The 20,938-nt window shown below is 38.7% G+C and overlaps 1 protein-coding gene across 2 annotated transcripts; it reads left to right on the top strand.

Annotated features, from left to right (window-relative positions):
- The first annotated feature begins 5,235 nt into the window (after positions 1-5,235).
- On the top strand, positions 5,236-20,201 carry CAPN10 (calpain 10). Of its 2 annotated transcripts, XM_010573001.1 has the most exons (13): positions 5,236-5,323; positions 5,776-5,983; positions 7,333-7,464; positions 7,703-7,899; positions 9,222-9,439; positions 10,002-10,143; positions 11,769-11,935; positions 12,496-12,779; positions 13,271-13,473; positions 15,592-15,847; positions 16,931-17,130; positions 17,742-17,787; positions 19,611-20,201. In XM_010573001.1, exons 2-13 carry the CDS (start codon positions 5,840-5,842, stop codon positions 19,638-19,640), a joined length of 2,019 nt encoding a protein of 672 aa, XP_010571303.1. In that variant the 5' UTR covers positions 5,236-5,323; positions 5,776-5,839; the 3' UTR covers positions 19,641-20,201. The 2 variants fall into 2 exon arrangements, with proteins under 2 accessions (XP_010571303.1, XP_010571302.1); XM_010573000.1 differs by lacking the exon at positions 5,236-5,323 and having other exon boundaries at positions 5,740-5,983.
- The last annotated feature ends 737 nt before the right edge of the window (positions 20,202-20,938 follow it).

Genomic DNA, 20,938 nt, shown 5'->3' on the forward strand with positions numbered 1-20,938 from the left:
TCTCTTTCCTTTCTATTAGTTGTTCTACTGAAAGAGATTTGTGCAAGCTGACTTCCCGCTTCCTGAGTTGCCGCTGTTGGTGCTGTGTCTCCTGGACCCCACTGCCAGCAGCAGCAGCCTGGCCAAGACCAGTAACCACTAGCATCTTTTGGAATCCTAGCCCTCCGTTTTAACACGTTTTATGTTGTGGGAGAATATATGTGACCCTGGTGGAAATTTTTAATTTACATGGATGCCTTATGATGATTGTCAAATTAAACTAAGCTTTGTGACAAGTTTAGCCTTTTGGGCAGTTTTTCAGCATCCCTGCTATAGATGTGTGGAAGAGCTAACTTGGTACATTGTCTTTGTTTTGTCCTTTTTTGGAGTGCAGCATAGAGGGAGTTTGGAAGCTATTTAAAAGCTGCACAGCAAGAAGTTGGAGAGGTGGCAAAAGCAAATAATCAATAGTAAATATTATCTGTTGTTACTACAGCTGAGTGAAATACATCAGATCAGCTGTGTGTTTGCATATATATGCATCAGAGCAGGGAAATGCTGGCTGAAGCTAACGGACTGTTTCCTGCTTAAAGTACATAAGATCTAAGTTAGTGTTTCTGTTCTCGTCTCTGTGAGATCTCATCAGATCCTATTTTCATAAGACTTGTTCTCTGAAACACAGAAGCAGAGCAAGATTTGGTGCAAGTATTCCATGCATCCTTCTTCAGGTACTTGTGCTCCTCCTGCGAGCAAGGAGTGCATTTTTATTTTGAAGAGACAAAAAATTGGCAGCAAATTTGTGGAGATAAGCCTTCCTTTTGTTGACACAAAATAAATTAATGCTTCAGGCTACTTTCTGTCTTGGCTTGTATAGTAGACTTCCCATTGACAGGCAAATTAGACTGAGATTAAATAGAAACTGTTTATTTGGCTTATCTTTGGTACGTTCATTTCTGATCTGTTAAAGTAAGATTAGTACAGCAAATTGGTTTTATTTAAGCAGATGCCAAGAGATAGGGTTGTCTTCTTTATTTTGAAAATGAAAGCAATTACTTTATTTCATTGCAGCCTTGCGCAGGGTGACATGGGATCTAGAAATATCACTTGTGGAAAAGCTCTGAAGAGCCAAACCCTTTAATAAAATGGAATGTTACTAATTTAATTTTTTAGCATTTCATAGCCACATTGATTGATAGGTTAAGTATAATTCTTGTTAGCTACACGTATTACTCTGTTAAGCTTGTATCAGTAATTTTGCTGTCATGATACTTTGCAACATCCTAACCATGCACTCCATTAACCAAGAACAATTCTAGCAAGCATCCCAAACATTCTGATTTAACCAAAATTTTCTCACATTCTCACACTGCAGTGACCTTGGCCGTTGCCTTTTTCAGATAACACGGGACCTTCTGTACATCTGTACTAAGCACATGTACTGCACAATTCACTTAGGTCAAGTACACTTCAGTCTGTTTTCCCTGTTTGTGTTTGTCGAAAGATAAAACAACACAATACAGTCAACACTTATAAATGACGTGACACTTGTTTTCACACTTTTTACTATAGATTGATAAAAGCCCAAAGTCATTATGACCACAATGTCAGACTTTGTGTATAAATGAAACTGCAGTAGAAATCACAGTGTAAGATTTATCAAGCCGCTATCCTCTGAGTCATAGAATTATTTTTCTGTTGGGAGGACCCAATCTAAATGATACTGAATTTCTGGAAGACCCAGGTAAGTTGTTTTAGCTTTTGATTACATGCATTCCTAAAACTGCATACCTAATTTCTAGTTTGGATTTGTCTGGTTTCAAGCTCTTGAAACTACTGCTTTGTTTGCGAAACATAAACTGCTTACTTTTACTAACCTCTCTCCCATGTAAGTACCTGTTAATTCTTAAAGAAAACAGATTGAGTTGTTTGGTCTCTTGCTGCAAGGTATGTCTTCCACACTTCATGTATTGCTTTAGCTCTGGGGTGGAGCATGATGTTTCAGCATCCTTTTAAAGTGGAAATTGCACACTGTTTCTCAAAAATTACCTCAAATGCTGCTCTGTATTCTGCACCAACTTAATAAGAATTTTTTATTAATAATGTGCATTTATCCTGTTTTTTCATTCATTACAATAGTAATTTGGGCACCTGTTAGAGCATGTGTTACATGAACATGGCAACCTTTTCTTTTATAGTTAAAGGAGTGTAGAGAAAAGCTATTCCATACTCCAGAGGTGGCTTTTCGCTCTATACGGAGGGAGACTAGCTGGTTGCATTAAATGATTGAGCCTGTGTGAACACTTCCCCTCACTCCTCTATGTGCATGCACCTTCTGCACTGGAAAACTCAAGTCTTACACTTCTGATTTCTTGTCAAGAGAATTAGGATTGTGCTGAACATAGCGTGCTCTGTGCCCCACAAGAAAGAGATGTGTTCTAATATACTAGAGACAAGTCTCTAAAATTTAAGAAATGGCATTAATGGGTTTTGCAGAGCATTGGACCCTTTTCCAAAAGCATACTTGCTGAGATGCAGGGTCTTAAGGAAGAGTGGGAGGTTGTAAGAAAGGGTGGGGGATGGGATATTCTGCATGCTCCTGTGATTTAGTGGAAAGGGTCACAGGGATTAAGTCATAGTAAACTGGTTGACGTTCCAGGTGTATGACCCTAGGTGAATGACCAAGGGAAGCATCAGCTTTTTGCATTGTTTTAATTTTGGTGTCTTGTACCACCTTGTTCTTGTGTGCTGTGGTAGACGGCATGGAAGTTTGGAGCTGTGCTCTACCTCTGGGCATGCCTGAGGTAATGAGGGAGATCTTTGCCTACCAGTGGGAGTCTTCCTCAGACCAAGCCACTCCATCTTTCTGGAAGAAGACTGAGTCTGTCTTCCCAGTAGCTGAAGAGCACAGCTGTACCAGGCTGCTTCTGGCTGGCTGAGGAAAACCATCAGAGACTCCTTCCATACCATGCTCTTCTGACCATAAATCCCAAATATCCCCTCCAAAATCTCCCTTAAGCAAAATGACGTTCTGTGCTGTTCCTCTGACACAGCTCTGACCACTGTCAGCCTAGTGGTATTGCAGGGACTAAGCCTGTGCCCTTCTTAAGCCTGGTGTCAGGATCCACAGAATTGGAAGAGCTCCCCTGTGGAATTTGAACAACTTAGGTGTGTCTGAGTTTGCAGAAACAAACACATGTTGGGCCCAACCACCATTGCTCGTTCGCTTCTACTGGTCTCCCTGTCCTTGAACCATCTGGAGTTGGAGATGAAAGCAAGCATGACATTGATGAAACCCCCAAACTGGAAAACAATCACAAAAATATCAAATGCTACTCTGTCAAAGGATAGTGTTCGTTCACGTGGAAATGAGCTGGCTATTTAACTGGATGCAAATCCCTTTTAACTGTTTACATTTCCATAGCAACTGGACTCAGCCTCTCAGTGTCTGCTTTCCTCTTTTATGAGGAAATACGAAGCACCTATGTAAAGTGCACTGAGAAACAGATTGACAAAAAGGCAAGTGTCATTTTGTCTTAAAATGTTCAAGACTTACTGTCTAAATAGACCTGTGTTTCTGTCTTCAGGAATAGTTTAATCCAGTAGGATTGCCAAGAGGTAGCAGAGAAAATTTTCTGCTGCTTTTGTTCCAAAGAGTTTGGGGTTAATAGGAAAAAAACATTGCCAGCTGCATAATGGATGAATTTGCCCATTTCCAACTTTGCAGTGGGGCAAGGAAAGCATGTCAAATATCTTAGAGACCAAGGTAATGTCCATCTCTTTCCTTCTTCTAATAGCATCATAAATAAATACTGTTAGGTGTTTAACTAGTTCACTGTTCCAGGTCGGATCTACTATATTTAGAGTTAGAGCTCAACATTCATCCTGCTTTCTAGAGTCTGTCCTTTAATGGAATTTACGCAGTTGTGGTCTGTGATGGCTGTTTCCTAAAGAAAGCAGCAAGGGTGAAATCACACAGATGAGAGCCTCACTGTTCCTGAGACAGAGGCCTTTTTTTTTTCCCTTTCCCTCCCCCAACAGACCTCTCCTGTGTCAGCTTGCTTGCAGCCCGTGCAGCTGCAGCTCTCTTGCATGAGCCGTAGACAAGAGGGCTCCTTATTCTTATTGACGGCAATGTTTCCTTTGCTCCTGAAAGGGTCAAAACTCGAACATGAAAAGTCTTGTTTGTTGATTAAATTTGCTGTATGTGGGGGAGAAGCCTTATGTCCATACAACAGGGATAAGCAAGGGGCAAAGAATGTGTTTCTGGATTGGTCAGTGGTTGGACAGATACTGCAGTTACCTGTGGGGTTTGTGAGGAGGATTTCTACATTAATTTCTGATAGAAACGAATTAGACCAATGTTTTCTGTGGATCTCTCTCGTTAAGACAACCTCTCTACCCAAGGACCAGGTGACATAACCCTTACACTCAAACCCATCCTTATAGGTGAGTGTGAAGAACAGCTTTTTTGGTAAACGTTGTGGCCTTTCACACTGGCTCAGCAACCTGCTTGCTTGACCACACTTGAACTTCTTTAGAAACATTAACATAAAAGGCTGAAATACAAAAAAGAAAGCAGTCTGCTTCAGCATGCCTTGACCTGTCCCCAAACCCTTGGAGCTAGCAGTGGTTTGCTGAAGGATGGCGCCTGCAAGTGGCATTCTCTTTCTGCATTTCTTTCCTTTGTCATTGTTCTTTCAGCAAGTCAGTATTTTTCAGTGTATTTTTTCTGTATCACTAGGCAGAAGCAGCTATCAAAGTACAAGGAGCTGCATACTTCCTTTGTCAGTTCTGCCCTTGGACAATTACTTAGTGATAAGCTATCTGAAAATGTAATCTTTGCCATTATCTCGAGAAACCGCTTTGTGAGGGTCACCAATTTCTGCGACAGTTTCTCTGTCATAACCTTTATGAAACTGTAGTTCGGTTTCGTTTTTCCTCAGCCTCTTAGAGCTGTTCAGGTGACCGTTGCGCTTTCCTCCTCCAGCTCTGCTGAGGAGAAATTTCCAGTTTCTTCCAGGTATTCCTCAGCACGGAATACCGCCTGGGCTCGCGAATCCCGGAGTGCCCGGGGACTCTCGACTCCCCTCACCGAGAGGCCGAAGGCCGCCGCGGAGCTGAGCCCGCCCGCCGCGGGGCACGCTGGGACCCGTCCCTTCCCTGCTCCGAGGGCGGCGGCCGATTGGTGGTGCATGCACCACGTGCCCGCCTGCCGCTTCTTCATTGGTCGGCGGCCCAATCCGTTACCTCTGGGCTGGACAAGAGGCTGAGGGAGGGGTGGGAGAGTGTCCGGCGTTGCCGCGGTAACGGCCGCCCCGGGCATGGCGGCGGGGCGTGCCCCCCGGTGAGGAGATGGCGGGGGTGGGCTCTGTGGTGGCCGGGGGTGGCCTGGACGTGTGCGGAGGTGGCCTGGTTGAGGCCCGCTGGGGCGAAGGGTGTCTGCGTCAGGGGGGCTGGTGGGTAGGAGGAGGGCGTGGGCGTGTGTGGAGGGACCCTTGTCGGGGCTGGTTGTGAGGAAAGGGGTGTTGGTGGAGGGGGTCTTGTGGGGAAGAGTGTGCGTAGAGGGGCGGAGAAGGGGTCTAAGTGGGCTTCTGGGCGTAGGTCTTCTCTGAGACCCCCCTTCTCTTTTTCAGCAGAGCGGGGAACCTCTAGGGTGGTATCAGGTGCTGAAAGAAGCCAGCAATGGCGTGGTTCAGGGTGCTTCGTGGAAAGAGTGAGAGGCTTTCTGTTTCTAAATAAATCTGTCCTGCTTATTTGTTTGTTGCAATTCCCGAGTAATGCTCGCTTATATTTTAGGTTGGTGCTTGGCAGTCTAAAGTCCTGGAAATAGCCAGCAAAGCTACTTAGGATTGTGTTGAAAATGCTGGGAGAGAAAAAACAATTAATCGTGAAAAGAGACCTTTACACAGACCCCACGTTTCCAGCTAGTGATACCTCTATATTTTTTGATTATTGTACCCCGCTCGCCCAATTCAGAGGCGAGATATCTTGGTTGAGACCTAAGGTGAGTTTTAAGGTATAAAAGTCTGTGATTTTAGCAGAACTGGACTTTAAGATAGTAAATGGTAGTTAGCATTGAATGATTGCTTCTAGGTGTTCTTATTGTTTAGAAATATAGAAGTGATAAAACCAAGGTATGTCAGTGTTAACAATATATGAGTTACAGTTTTTAAGTCTGGGTGTTTGTTTGATTTAAATCCTGTTGTAGAACTTTTGGATTTCCTGGCACTAGTGAAAATGCAGGTATTTTATTATAACTATGTTTCATTATGCAAGTAATGTGCATACCAAGTTAAAAAACAGCATTATGTCATTCCCAGATTTTTTGATATATTGCATAACTGTCTTGAAAACAAATAACTGGATTTTAGAGTTTTTCAGAAGGATATTGCTTTTTTTTTGGTGATAGTTGATTTATTTGATAACAAGAAAGAAAACTTTTTTGAAGTTATAACTTGTCATGTGATTTGTGTTGCTTTTAAACTTACAGCTGGGTTTCAGAGCAAGCCATATGAGAGCTAAAAAATTTAGAACGCATTTCTGCAGTACATTCATTTAATGTGAAGTATTTATGATACTGCCTTTGTGTGTGTGTATGTGGGAAGGCTATAAAAATGTAATGGAGAAAAAAAGTATGTTGTCTTTAGTGGTAATTTTTTTCTCCCCTGCATCTGTGGATGGCTGTAGAACAGTGATAGAGCTGTTGGTTATCAGACAGAATTGGCAAACAAATGACTGCATGAAGCCCAGTGTACAACTTCCTGCTTTCGTACCTTACACCTTGATTACTGCTGAGGGCTGATCAGTTAACTTCTATCTCTTGCAGTGTTTACAAGTGAGAGAAGAACCATTTTAAAAACTCACTTTCAGATCCCATTAAGTGTTCAGGACTTTGCATTTGAAATTATCTCTTTTGCTACCAAGTAATCTATTTTTATTTGCCCTAGGAAAGGTTTTTCTCTTATGCTAATTTGGAGACTTTGTGACTTGGAATGTGCAGTTCAATGTGAATGGCATCAGTTCTATTACAGTTGATTGTATGTCTAGCAAGGGGCTGATGAATTACGTTGTCTTTCACTTATTGGTGCCTCTGCTAAGGTTGCACCTGTTGGTGATATTTGTGTACTAAAATTAATGTGGGAACTAGACTTACCTCACAAAGTACCTGTAAAATAGCCATGAGGCAGTAATTTGTTATTGCTTGCTTAGGCTGTGTCTGAAAAAGACATTTTCGAGAAGTAAAAATTCCCTTATTTTGTTAGAGGTCTCTGGAGCCCTCCCATTCCCTGAAACACAGACTTCCTTAGAATGTCATGCAGGATTTGGCTTTAACTCCCCTCCTTTTAATTTTAGGACATTTGTTCTACTCCTCGGTTATTTTCAAACAATCTGCAAGATGTGCAAGTGAAACAAGGAATTTTGGGAGACTGTTGGTTCCTGTGTGCCTGTGTAGCTTTGCAGAAGAGTAAATACCTACTGAATAAGGTATAGAGAAGTTTCATGGTTCAGAGGTTTTCTTCACCTCATTTACATTTGTATATTGTTCTTGAATCCAAAGCCTCCATATGAGTATTAGTTTTGATATGCTTAGTTTTCTGGTTTTGTTGTGATCTTTTTTTTTTCTGTGATTATTACAAACGGTCGATATTCAGCATATTTTAAACTGGTTTTGTTTATTAAAAAAATTTGATTATTTGTCTTGATTCTGGCTTTTGCTATTTAGGTGATCCCTCCAGGTCAGCCCAGCTGGACAGATGAGTCGTATCAAGGCTGTTTCACTTGTCGAGTCTGGCAGTTTGGACACTGGGTGGAAGTGACGATTGACGATCGTTTGCCTTGCCTTGGTGGTAAACTCTGCTTTTCCCAGTGTCAGACAGAGGATTTGTTTTGGCTTCCACTATTGGAAAAAGCTTATGCAAAGTATGTGAACATTGTTGTTGAGGGAAGTAAAGGGAGGTACAATACTTTTATACCTCCTGCTTACTTATTTTATCTGACTGCTTTGGGCATAGATCTGTGTATTATTCAATATAAAGTACAATGGCTGCTAGCATTCCCATACTAGGTTGTGCAGAAGTTGCTCTTTAAACTGTAGATCTGTAAGGTGTGTTTCTAGTTGCATATGAGGTAAGATAGTCTTAGGGAGAGAATTATGATGAAAAGTAAGAGCTGCAGTGAATTATCAGGATTCAAATGATGTTCATTAAATCATTCTCCATTGATCATCTAATTTATTAAAGGGAAATATTATACTAGTGCAGCATTTGAGGGCAGCTGAGGGCTCAATGAAGAGCAGAAAGCACGCAAATATTTTCATGGAAAGCAACAACATTATGTAAGTTTATGCTAGTTGAGGGTCTGGTTGTATGAGTTTCACTGCTCTTTTACTTAATTTGATGATTTATTGTTTTGAGAAGAAAAAACTATATTGTTAATGTGTTTGAAAATGCAGCTGTTTTATGTTTTATGACACATCCATCAAAATGCTGTCCAGATGGACAAAACAATTTGGAGACAAAATACATTGGTAAGATAGACATCAAATGTCCAGAAGCACTTGGGCGAAAGATTGTGTGGTTGCCAGCAGAGGGCAGAAAAAGACTTCAAATATGAAGTAGTTTATTCAACTATAGATACATTGAGCAGAAGTTTTGAAGCAGCAATGACATGTTAAAGCTTCTCTGTAGGTCTGAAAGGTAATACTCTTTGTTTTCTGTAGAGATCTTATTGTTTTATCTTGCCTTATCATTCTATTATAGTCTTGATTTCTTTTGCTATGTTTTACATCCACTGCAGCAGGTAGGGTAGTCTCTGGATTTACTTAAATTGTTGAAGGAAGTGCTACTCTGGTTAGTTGTGCAGAGTGAACAAAGAATAATTGAAGAAGAGGAAGAAATGTTATTTATACAGAATGCAGTTAGTATATCACAAAAGATGATGTAGTGCATGGATAATGTACAAATGACTAGTACTAGACTAGAGCGGTTTCTATATAGGATGGAATGAATTGTACTAAACTTCCCATCAAAAGCGGAATGTCTGATGGCTTACATGTTCTTTAGATGTTGTATTCTGTATAAATAAAATAGTATGTCCTTTCTTTTGCCTACTTGGGGATATGAGGTAGGGTACAGCTATGATCATGATATAGGGCAGGGTTGAAAGTACATAAGAACCATGTCTCTTTAGTTCTGCTGTTTGTAGAAACTTCTCCCCCCCCCCCCCCCTTTTTTTTTCCTTAGAGTGCATGGATCTTATGAACAGTTATGGGCAGGTCAGGTGGCAGATGCTTTGGTTGATCTGACTGGAGGAATTGCTGAAAGATGGACCCTGAAAGGCCCTGAAAGAAACATGGAGAAAGAGAAGACTGGCATGGTTTTGGAGAAAGCAGTGTTTAGAAGATTAATGAATCTGAAGGAACAGTGTGTAATAAGCTGCTCAGTCCTTAGTTCCAGACAAGGTAACAGTAAAGTTCTAGACATTTTAAAAGTACATGTCTGTTTAACATGGTTCAGAGCACAAGGCAGCCAGAAAATGCATAGTGCTGATTCTAGAACCATACGAATTTCATGGTGCAATTTTGTATAACCTTGGATAAATAAAGATTTAAAGATGTTATTGAGTTCAGGATGGAGGGTGCTTTTGAGGTGTGCTTTTTACATTAGATGCTAATATGGTCAGTTCTCAAAAACAAACACAAACAACCCACCCCTTGAAAAAGCAGCTAAAAAACATTAAAAACTCCAGTGAATTTCAGCACTGAGAATTTGTAGATGTTTGAGATCGAAGAGTGAGTTAATAAGCTTTAAAATTTTAATTTATTTTATTTCTTTATAGTCACAACTAAAATGAACTGTTTGGGGTTTTTAATGCTGTTTTTGTAGTGACTTGAAAAATAAATTCCTTTTATCTCAAAATTGCCTTCTTTCACAGGATAGTTTCATGTCATTCATTGCAAAATGTGGAGCAGGTTCTTTTGTTTACTTTCAAATGCTTTTTTTTTTTTTTTTTCCCCTATTCAGGTGCAAGTGAACTAGGAGAATTTCATGCCTTTATTGTAATAGACATGTTGAATCTGTCTGAAGTGTCAGGCAAGGAAATCTTCCTACTGCGAATAAGAAATCCTTGGGGGAGGCGGTGCTGGAGAGGTCCCTGGTGTGAGGGGTGAGTAGGTTTATTTTCATTTGGACAATCATTTGTGAAAGTTTTAAAGCACGGAGCGTATCTATGTATTGCCTAGGCAAATACTGCTAATAGGCTATAGCAGAGGAGCGAGTCTTCAGTTGATATGCAATCCTTTAGAGAGTTCAGTAGTTCACACAGCTCATTGGTTCTAAGGCTAGTCATTCTGATTTATTAGTTCTGGTAATTAAATTTTTTTAATAACTTTTTTTTGTTTATCAAAGCATCATATCTTTTTGTAGAGATAAACTTAAGATGTTCATTTATTTTCTGTCTCTTGATTTCTGTGGTGCTTTTTTGTTGTTCTGCAATTGATCTAAGTATCTTTGCTCATAAGATGTTTGTGACTTATAAGTAGTCACTCAGCTTTACTTGGCTCTTCTCATTTGATCTTGTCTCAGTTGCAGAAGACAAGCAAAGGAGTATGTATAAAACAAAATATAGCAGAAGGAAGGATGCTTGTGTTTCTTGCTTGTGTGCTCTCATTTCTGTAGATTAATATGAATAGGAGAAGCTGGAATCCAGTAGATAGGAAGAAGAGTAGATACAAAGTAGATAGGAAGAAGAGTAGATACAAAGTAGATAGGAAGAAGAGTAGATACAAAGTAGATAGGAAGAAGAGTAGATACAAAGTAGATAGGAAGAGATCTGTTTTAAAGGAAATGCAGAAATATGTTTAGCAGTTCATGTAGCAAAGTAACAAGAATGAAAGGGCAGACCCTGCTAGCTTATTTTGAAAATTGTTAGCATATTTAGACTGTACAAAAGAACATCCAATTCTTGACCAAAGGAGCAAGCTTTCAGCATTAAAATACCATAACAATATGATCATGTTAATAAACATTTTAGAGAAATAGGTTTTTTTCCCCCTCAGTTAAAAAGATGGCTTAATCACATTGAGACTTAAGTTGTTGTTTTTTGCTTTTGGCCGAGTTCTGGTTATACACTTGGTCTCTTGTAGTTTCTTTGCCAAACAGCAAGTTGCCGTGTAGTTGCAAGAGGATAGCGTTTCATTGGGTGGCCTTAGAGCCCTGTTTTATTCAAGTGCAGAACTGTTCTTTGTTGTTAGTGAAACAATCAAAAATGTTGAAGATACTATCTTTTAATGGGCCCTAAATAATGAGGTGTTTAAATTCTTGGTTTATTGTGACTTAGCCAGCAGATTCATGGGAATAACCAGCTCCTTCATACAGACAGTGGTTTTTGATGTTCACTGTACAGCATTAAAATTCTTTCAGAACAGTCACTGTGCAGCTTGTTTTACTTTTTCATCGCTATTTTTAACAACTCTTAAAATCTTTATTTTGCTCTCACAGTTTGGACTGTACTGTCTGTTGTAAGCAAAGTAGCTATTTCACCTAGAAGTATGCTGCTATATCCAATCTGGTGTTAGGTTGTTTCTAAGTTTTCTTTGCTATGTTGTGATTCGTACTTTCTATTATCCTCGCTTCCTAGCAACGTGTATACAGAAATATTCAATGCAAGTATTTGACAATAAAATGAAGAAACCTCCTCTTATTGTCATACTTCATGGGATATTTGATAGAACATTGTTATGGAACTTTATTGGGCAAAGAACTAAATGTTAACTTTTGTCTTATGTGCAGTGGTCAAGGATGGAGCCAGCTAGATCCAGTAGTTGCCTCAGAACTCCTCTCACAGATCCAAGAGGGAGAATTCTGGGTTGATGAAGAGGAATTTTTCAGGGAATTTGATGAGGTTACCATGGGCTTTCCAGTCAATGAGGAAGGACAACTTCAGAGCCTCTATACAGGTGTGGTATGAGAAAATATCTCTCTCATAGAAATAATGTTATGTCAATGGGAAAGACTGATTTGAAATGCAAATGGATGCAACTGGACCATGATTTCTCTTTCTCAGTCTTTCCCTCTCCTTTAGATCCATAGGCCTTTTTTATCTCTGCTGGGAAGAATAGAGGGACAAGAGGAAACTAAAGCTATTTAGAGGACTCTGATATTTCTCTAAGATCTAGTTACTTGCTAGTTTGTTGAGACTTTAGTGTTCTCCATCTAGAAGGCTGCTGTTCTGGACAGCCTTGTGATTTATTTTTTTCTTTTTTTATGGGAGATAAACTTCAGATTTCTAGAAGCAGTTTCTTGTTGTAAAAATCATGTCATCAATCTGCCATTAACAGTTGTGATATTCATTCTCATGCCTCTCAAAATGTTGGTCGTGAACATCTGCTTGGAGAAAGTGTCAGGGCTATGACAGCATGTTTTGTTGGGCTGGGGGATTTCTGCCATATATCTGTTGTATAAAATTAAGTAGCCTCTGGTGTCTGAAATCCGCACCATGTTTTTCTTATTTTGTTAGAGAAAGTGCTGTATCACTCGCAGAATCTTTTTGGATCCTGGGTGAGAGGCCGGTCTGCAGGTGGCTGCCGTAACAACAGCAGCTTCCCTACTAACCCTAAGTTCTGGCTGAGAGTCTGTGAAAAGAGTGAGGTGTGCATTGCTCTGCTGCAGAAACATAGGAAATACAGTCCTGACTGGGCTGGAAGAATTAAAAATCTGACTCGCTTAGCAGAGGAAAATCTATCTTTGACTGAAGGCACACAGGGGAAGAATTACCAGGCTGTGGGATTGCACGTCTGGAAGGTAATACAGGAGTCACGTTTTTCTTTTTCCAAATTGAAGTTTTAAAGCATTACTGAAACATCTGAGTAAAATCATTCACTTCCTATGGCAGTGATATGATTCAGGTGTTCACACATTTTACATCTCTGATTTATGTTAGGATGATCCTGTTTATATCACAATGCAGTTACTGTCTGTACAAGCTATTAGTGGACTAGTACTTATCATTGAGTGCCAAGTAGCAGAACTTTTGGGACTGTTCCAAACTAGCACATGACATTTCAGGCTGATTATTGGAAGACTATTCCTAAATTTACTCCTCTTGAATATTAACACTTCCTACTCCTCTTTGATGTTCAGCTTATCTGCTAATGTTCTCCTCCTTAATTGTTTCCTTTTGTAAATGTATGCATGTTTAAAAATGTTTTAAAAAAATATTTTATCATTTTTAGTTTTATTAAAAACTCCTCATTTTTCCTAAAACACCACACATCATTATGCATCTATTCTAGGTGGAGAAGAAACGATTTAACCTTCCAAAGACCCTCTCTGCTCCTCCAGTTGTAGGTACCATCTGCCATTCCTATGATAGAGAAGTGCATGTGTGCTGTGACCTTTCGCCTGGGTTTTATCTTGTTGTTCCCAGCACTTTTCTGAAAGATGCAGTAGGGAATTTCTTGCTTCGTGTATTTTCAACGGGAAGGATCTCTCTCAGGTAGGTTTAAAACAAAACAGAAAATTTCTTATAGTTGTTGACATAAACAAATATATGAAGTATAGCACTAAGTGTAAATCTTCAAAATGTTTTTTGAAAGGTTGTGCAGAGTACCAAGTAACAGCATTGTTTGTCTTTGAATTCATGTAAGTAGTGTTATATCTTCTTGGTTTTTGCATGAAGCTGCTACCATCTCTTGTTAAAATATCAGTCAGAAGTAGTCAGATGAGTAGCATCTTGCCTCTAAACTGCAGCCTAGTGTTTTGAGACAGTGCGTATTTTGTAAAAGAACTGAATAGGTTTCTGCAGAACATGTTTCTCAATATGTGGAAGTTCTTAATGTATGGAAAAATGAAGATGTGCCACAGAAGTTAAAAGTAGCTGTTATTGCAGTGAGCAACAGAAAAGGAGAGCAGTATATTATTATGTATGCTGGAAAACACATACTAACAGATTGCCTGATATATAACCTTGTTATTAGTGACCAGTACAGCTTCAAATGCAAATGGAGTGTCAGCAGTGGACTCAGATGGCATAATACTCACAGCTCATCTTTTCCGGGCAGGTGTGGAAAATAGCACTGACATTTATGCTGTTATCTTTAGCTGAACAAAGAATTGGTTTTTGAATTAAAGCATTCGACGCTGGCAATACAGCTGAACTTCTTATTTGTGAAGGTCTCAAGCGGTTTACCACCATTATGATAAAAATCTTTGGAAGATCACTGCATATTGTGTTCTAGCTGATTTTTCCTCATAGCTTGTGACACAAAGTAGACTTTTATAATGGAATTGGAATAATCTTTTCTTTCTGTATAAAAATGCTTGCTTATCCAACAGGAAATACCAGCAATGTCAGTCCAGTAGCTTCTGGTGACTTTTTAAACTTTTTTAACTGTAGCTGATTACATAGCTATCTCAGCACTTAAAAGTCAATTAGTCATGAGCAATTCTGTGTTGGTGACCATAGCCTTGAAATAAATACTTAAGAAGATAGGATGATGAGTAGTTGTGTGGAGTCAGCAAAGTTGTTTCTTCTTGCAATAAACCTGAGAAAATCTGAGGTTGTCTAACAGCTTGCACCAGGTAAGCTGTATGCAGAGGCAAAACATAATGTTTAACAGCTGTTCAATTTTTTTTTTAATATACTCTGGTAGTATATTATCAACTCATATTTCCTTGGAAAGAAGTTGGCAAATCACACTACAAAGCCAGAACATGCATTAATCATTTACTCAACAGAATTTGGAAGAAGGTGACATCAAGTTTTAGATTGAAGGTCTGCAAAACTATGAGGCTAATTTTGCTGGGTGGGTGCAAATTGTGTACTTCTTATTGGCAATATATTTGGTTTCTGGCCATATTTTATCTGTAGAACATATTGCACTTTCAGCGATGGGATAAAATTTGTAGTATTACTGTTAAGAACACTTCCTCAGACTGAAACAGAGGTGCCAGCCTGGATGTGTGTCTAGAATGGGCAATTGCAGAATATTGTAACAGCTGTTACGTGTTCTCAGCTGGAAAACTGGAAATAAGAACAGATGATAGTTTCAAGTTATGCTGAAATATGGTTTCAAATGTTGCACAACTGATAATGATACTAAATTGTTCATATGGCTGTGAAAAGCAGTGCTGGGCTAGGATCAAAATAGGGTTAACATTACTGTGATGAAGTCAGCAGATAAAATGGTAGTTTCCTCTGATTAAAGACATAGTGAATATAAAAAAAGAATGCAGTGTATGCTTTGAACTTACTGAGGTGCTCTTGTGTACTCCAGAAGACGCTGTCAGCTGTATTGTTTTCAAACAGGACAAATAGCAGAAGGGTATTGAGGAAAAAATATTTAAGCTGCATTACTTCATGAATGTACAAAAATCTTAACGTGGTTTTAGTGCATGGTTTGTATATGCTATGTTGTTCTTGTGGAGTTCTGTAAATTATCTAAGGATTTAAGAGTTGTACAGTTCTCTCCTTCTCTGTGCTGAAAGTTTGGAGGAATTCTATTCATGTAAGTTTATGTAATAGTAGTTCAATTTTGTGCGCTGGTGTTCTAGATTTTGTGAAATCATACAGGTTTTATACATTTTAGTTTCTTTTCTCTCTTACGTTTGATAGTGAGCTAAAGCCACCACCCACAGATGCTGCCCTCTGTGAAGAACTCCCAGCAGGTGAATGGGAGACAGTGCAGCTGCATGGATGCTGGAAAAATGGGCAAAGTGCTGGAGGTAGCAGGAACTTCCCCTCCTTCCATATCAATCCCTGCTTTCCCCTCTCCATTCCTGCAGGACCAGGAAAAAGCAGTGTGAAAGTTACCCTCCGTCAGCACTGCCAAGATAGCAAGTGTCGTCCAATAGGTTTCCATATTTTCCAGGTAAGACTTTGGTCAGTTTGATTGCTCATTTGCTAAGTGTGAAGGTAAAAGCCTGTCAGTTAGTTCAGTGCTCCTTGCACTTGGCAAGGGACATGCTGCTTCTAGGACAAACAGAGGCTGGTCCTGTGAAGTAATGCTTGTGAAAGATATGGAGTAACTGCGCACTAGGTAGAATAGTAACCAGATAATTGGTTCCACTGAATCCTCCCAATGCTCTAAATTACTTTTAGAAATTATGAACTCTTTTGAGGATTTGCAAAGAATTCTCAGTGTCTTAGTGATTGAGGACCAGAGTTTTTGGTAATTGATCATGAAAACTTACTTTATCTCTGCTAATTTTTTACTTGTCCATTGGCAAGAGGTGTTGGGTCTGCAGACAAGATTAGAATTCAAAAGGACTGACATGTTGAACAGACAATCTGAAACAAAACAAGATATGATTTGGTATGGACAAATACAGGTTCTACATGTATCTGCCAGTGATGAACTGCATAAATGTAGGATGGGAAGCTTCTGGTTAGGTGGCTACTTTGCAGGCAAAGCTAACTTTATTTTTAGAAAATGTGCTTCAGAAGAGGTGTTGCTTGAATGGAGAGTCTGGAGTTGAGTATTAGGAATGATCATGTAGCTTCAAATATACACTATGTGAAGAAAGATTGAAAGAATGGCATTTTTTCATGCTTATAGGAGACTGAGAAGTCTAATATGAATTTTTAATACAGGAAAGGCCACTAAAAAGAGGAAGGATATAGTCTGTTCACCACATTTGTGAGATGGAAAACAAGGGCATTAGGCTGCAGTGAGGAAGAGTGAGGTTAGACAATAGAAAAAGCTTTTGAGCTATGTGGGTAGTGGGTTGTATGAACTGTCTACAAACATGGTAGGAATAACTTATCTGTACGTGATACTGCCATGTGGGTTTTCTGGAAGCCTTCCCATCCCTCTCGTACAGTTCTGTCCAGAACAGTGAGTATTTGGAGTGGAACAGATATGGAAAATACCTTACTATGGTATACCAGGAATTTAACGTTGTGAGGCCTGAAATGTATGAAAAGGTAGGCATGTTTTCATTCTTTCTTGCAGGTGCCTAACAGCAGCTGGAAACCACATACTTCCTCTTTTCTACACTTGGAGCCACTGGTTAGCTGTGTACCTCATTGCTATTCACAGGAAGTAAGCCAACTTTGCAGACTTCCTGCAGGAAGTTATGTAATTATACCTTCTACTTACTTGCCCAATACAGAAGGCAGTTTTACAGTGGTCATAGCAACCAAAATAGACAGGTAAAAATATGTTGCCTTCTATTTGCATGTCTAGTATTTTTAGTGCATGCATTACAGGATGTTTGGAAATGATAACTGTAATGACATGTTCTTACTTTTGATAGAAAATAATCTTTTTTTTTTTTTTTAAAGTCTTTGTATTGCTGTTACATTTGCAAGCACTGGTTACAGCTTTGACTACGTTGGAAGAATGAGAAAAAAAAAAAAGAGTATGCGTAATCTTGCATCAGTTACTGATTAACAGATGCCTAGTGCTGGAGAAGATGGCACTACAGCAACTGAGTATCAGCTATGTCCTGATGCTAGGATTTATGCTGAAATTTTACTAAGCTTTTTATTAAAACAGGGTTGTTTTTTGAGAAGCTGCAATCTATTGCAAGCCTTATTGCAGGTAGTTCCACCTGATGAGAATAATAACAGGTCTGAATCAGAATTTGTAGATTCCATAAGATTGCATTAAGAGTCCATAAAATTGCATCAAGTTTCCATAAGGATGTGGAACAAAGCCTAGCATAACAGTCTTCTCCTTTTGAAGTGGGATAAATGATTGATGTTTACAAGATCCCTGCAATGCTTTGTGCAGAAATAAATGTGGTTTTGGTTTTCAACAGGAAGCGCATTCACAGCCGGGAGACACTTGGACAAGTATTGCAAGAAGTGAGTGATACATTTTTAATTTCTGTTGTCCTAAAGGTGTTGCAGAGGCATCATTGAGGCTTATGTATTAACTAATATTGAGAGTCATGTACTAGTGGACTGGACTTTGAATGTTCTCATTTACTTGCTGCAAACTGATGATCAGCAAAGCAGTTAATCTTTGGTTTTTTGTTTCTCAGCCAGAAAAGTAGCATTTGTTAGCAGCTAACAAAATTTTGTCTTTTCATACCGCTCAGATGTATGGAAGTATGACTATTTTAAAGTCATTATTTACTCCCTCAAGTCATTCCCCAGTACTTGCCTCTGCTGTAACATCTGAGAGAAATTGGACTATTAGTGATGAGTAGGTGGTTGAACTTGACTTTTACATTTGCTTTCAAGAGCGTAAACACTCTTTATGCAGTTGGATGTAATTTGATATATTCATTCTTGGTGTCACTATAGATCTGCTAGCTTTATGTATCGTGTCCTTCCTCCATCTGATAGGATTTGATATTAATTTGGGATCCTACATATAGCAATTTTGAAATTCTAGTGGTGTTATAATGTTGTAAAGACTTAAGAAAACACAGCAAAAAGAGAAGAAAAGCAGACAGACAATCCAAAGATTAGCTTTCACTACTCTGGAGTTTCATTTTTTATTTTTTTCCTCACAGCCAGCCCATATAGCATCCTACCGTTACAATCCTTCTTGGTCCGTGAGCCATTCTGATCAAGTTAACGCTACCTATTTAATATTTTGGTATTGCGTTTTGCTTAATTAGATGTGCATGTAATATTGAAGGGTTGGATGTGAATGCTGACTACCTAATACTTAGGATCTTTTTACTGGGTGGAGAGGAGAACTTTGAATGCATTATTTTAACAAGTGTTTAAAGACACCTAATTTGGTTGGTGGATCAAAGCATGCCCTTGATAATACTCTGCTTATTAGGCAAGAGCAAGACCATCTAGATACTTGGCTCTTTCCCTTTCAGGTTTTAATAAAAACAAAACAAAAATCTTAGGAAAAGCTCTTCACCCAAGACTAGAACTGGTTTACTAATTTTCTTAATCTAGGTCATATTGACCAATGATTACATTTTGTCCTTAAAACCACATAAGCAGTACGGATTGTGTGTGCTTCACAAAAATGGGCGAAGACCTGTATGTACTTTCCTCATGGAGCTTTTCATTTTAATATTTAGGAGCTGAAGTATGTAACAAAATCCTTTTATTGCTCTTGTTTTGGAAACAAAACATTGCAAGGCCATTATTACAGAGGGAATATATTCAAAGATGCTTTTCTTATGATATTCCATGAAACTGGTTTGACTTGGGCAAAGAGTGCTCCCTCACATCAAGGGAACAAACAGTTTAGGTTCTTCAGGAATTGAAAACTTGAAGAATTTGGAAATGGCAGTTATAGTTTTCTTATCAGTGGAAAAAATTAATGTCTGAATCTAATCTTCAACAGCATAGACTTTTCTAAAGACTGGACTTTAAATCATTCAGTGCTTTCAGGGATTTAACCTCTGAAGGATCTAGGCAGTCTGCCTTATTGAGAAGTTGGGTTAGTGATTTCTAAGGGGTGCATCACAGCAGAGCTGAATGTCTGTATTTTTCTAAAAGTTTGTCTATGTGTGTTCTAATTACTGAAGTGATGGGATTTATGAGTTTTAGGGTTTTTTAAGGTGTTTCACAGGAAAAGCTTGCATTTTGTCCTTAATTTCTAAATCTTTCTTTTCTCTGATTTACTTTAATTCCTTATGAATTTCTTCTCTTTCTTGACAACGAAGTTAACTCATGAAATAGCTTTTTTTTCATTGTTCATTTTCTTTCAGATTTCGTTTACAACTGTGATGAAAAGGTAATCTAGAATTCTCACACTGTCATTTCGAGAAACATCGGAAAGCCGAGGAATGCCTCACCTCTTGCTGTTTTGAGTTTTAAATGGAATAAAAAGAAGATACACTTAGCCCAGCTGTTTTTCCACTGGTACCAACTGTCAGGCCTGTGACTTCTTTGTAAAAATACCTCCTTAATCATGTATGCTCTGAACATTTGTTCTTCCCATGTTTTTTAGAACCAGCATTGTACAGCAAATCATAAGGTACCTCAGTTCTTCAGAAATACAGGTGAAGAATATGTGCATGTTTTAACCCAAGCTACAGTTTCGGAAGAAAACCAGAAAACATATGTGCATAATGAAATAGTATTTTGGGGGGAGGAAAAAAAAAATCAAGCTTACAGAATAACTACAGGAGACCAAAGGGATAAATATAGAGGAAAGAAACTGGAGTCTTTTTTTCAGGTAGGACATACCTCAAGAACCATCAAAATACACTGGAGTAGAGAAAGTCCAAGCTTGTATTCTACACTGCCAGTCATGCTGCTGAGCACTTTATCATGGGCCCTTTATTGAACCATGCAAATGGTGGGTTGAAAAGAAAGATTTTTTTTTTTTTTTGGCGAGTATTTCTTTAATGAACACCACAAAGGAAAAAGATAAGACTTGAAAACTTTTATTTATGAACTATCATGTCAGACTGATTTTGTAAATCTGTAAGAATGTGTTTTATGCGAGATCTGCCCTCACTGTAAGAAATATGAAGTTTAAGAGATTTTTCTTAATTTATGTTTGAAAGTATTTCTTATTCAAGGAGGATTTTTTAGATGTTATATTTTCCTCAATAAAAATGGAGTAATGTTGAAAGTTTTACAATGTCTTTTATTAAAAAGCTGAAAACTGTCAATGAAGTCAAGTCTGCATTTGTTCTGCAGTAGCAAACTTTACAGCGTGTTATAGAGCCTTGGGGTTTTCACCAAATGGAAGGAAATAATTGGAAATATTTGAGAGGAGAATCAAGTCTTCCATTGGTTTTATGTCTGAGGACTGTGTAATATTCTACTTCTGCTTTTAACTACATCCTGCCACAATTTATGCTTGCTCCTGCTGAAATTTGAAAATTGAAAGTATCTAGGATGCTTGCAGCTGAATTTTAAGTGGTCAAAACTTTCCACATCTGTTGTGGAATGATGAGACAACAAAAGAAAACACCATGAGTAATAAATCTCTACTGTGCCTGCTTTAACAAATGTTGGCATCTTTGTTTATTTTCTTAATTTCCTTTCCCTTCAAACAGGAAATTATTCGATTATATAATAGTGT

Source organism: Haliaeetus leucocephalus, unplaced genomic scaffold (genome assembly GCF_000737465.1).
Source record: "Haliaeetus leucocephalus isolate CR32 unplaced genomic scaffold, Haliaeetus_leucocephalus-4.0 Scaffold362, whole genome shotgun sequence".
Taxonomy (NCBI): Eukaryota; Metazoa; Chordata; class Aves; order Accipitriformes; family Accipitridae; genus Haliaeetus; species Haliaeetus leucocephalus.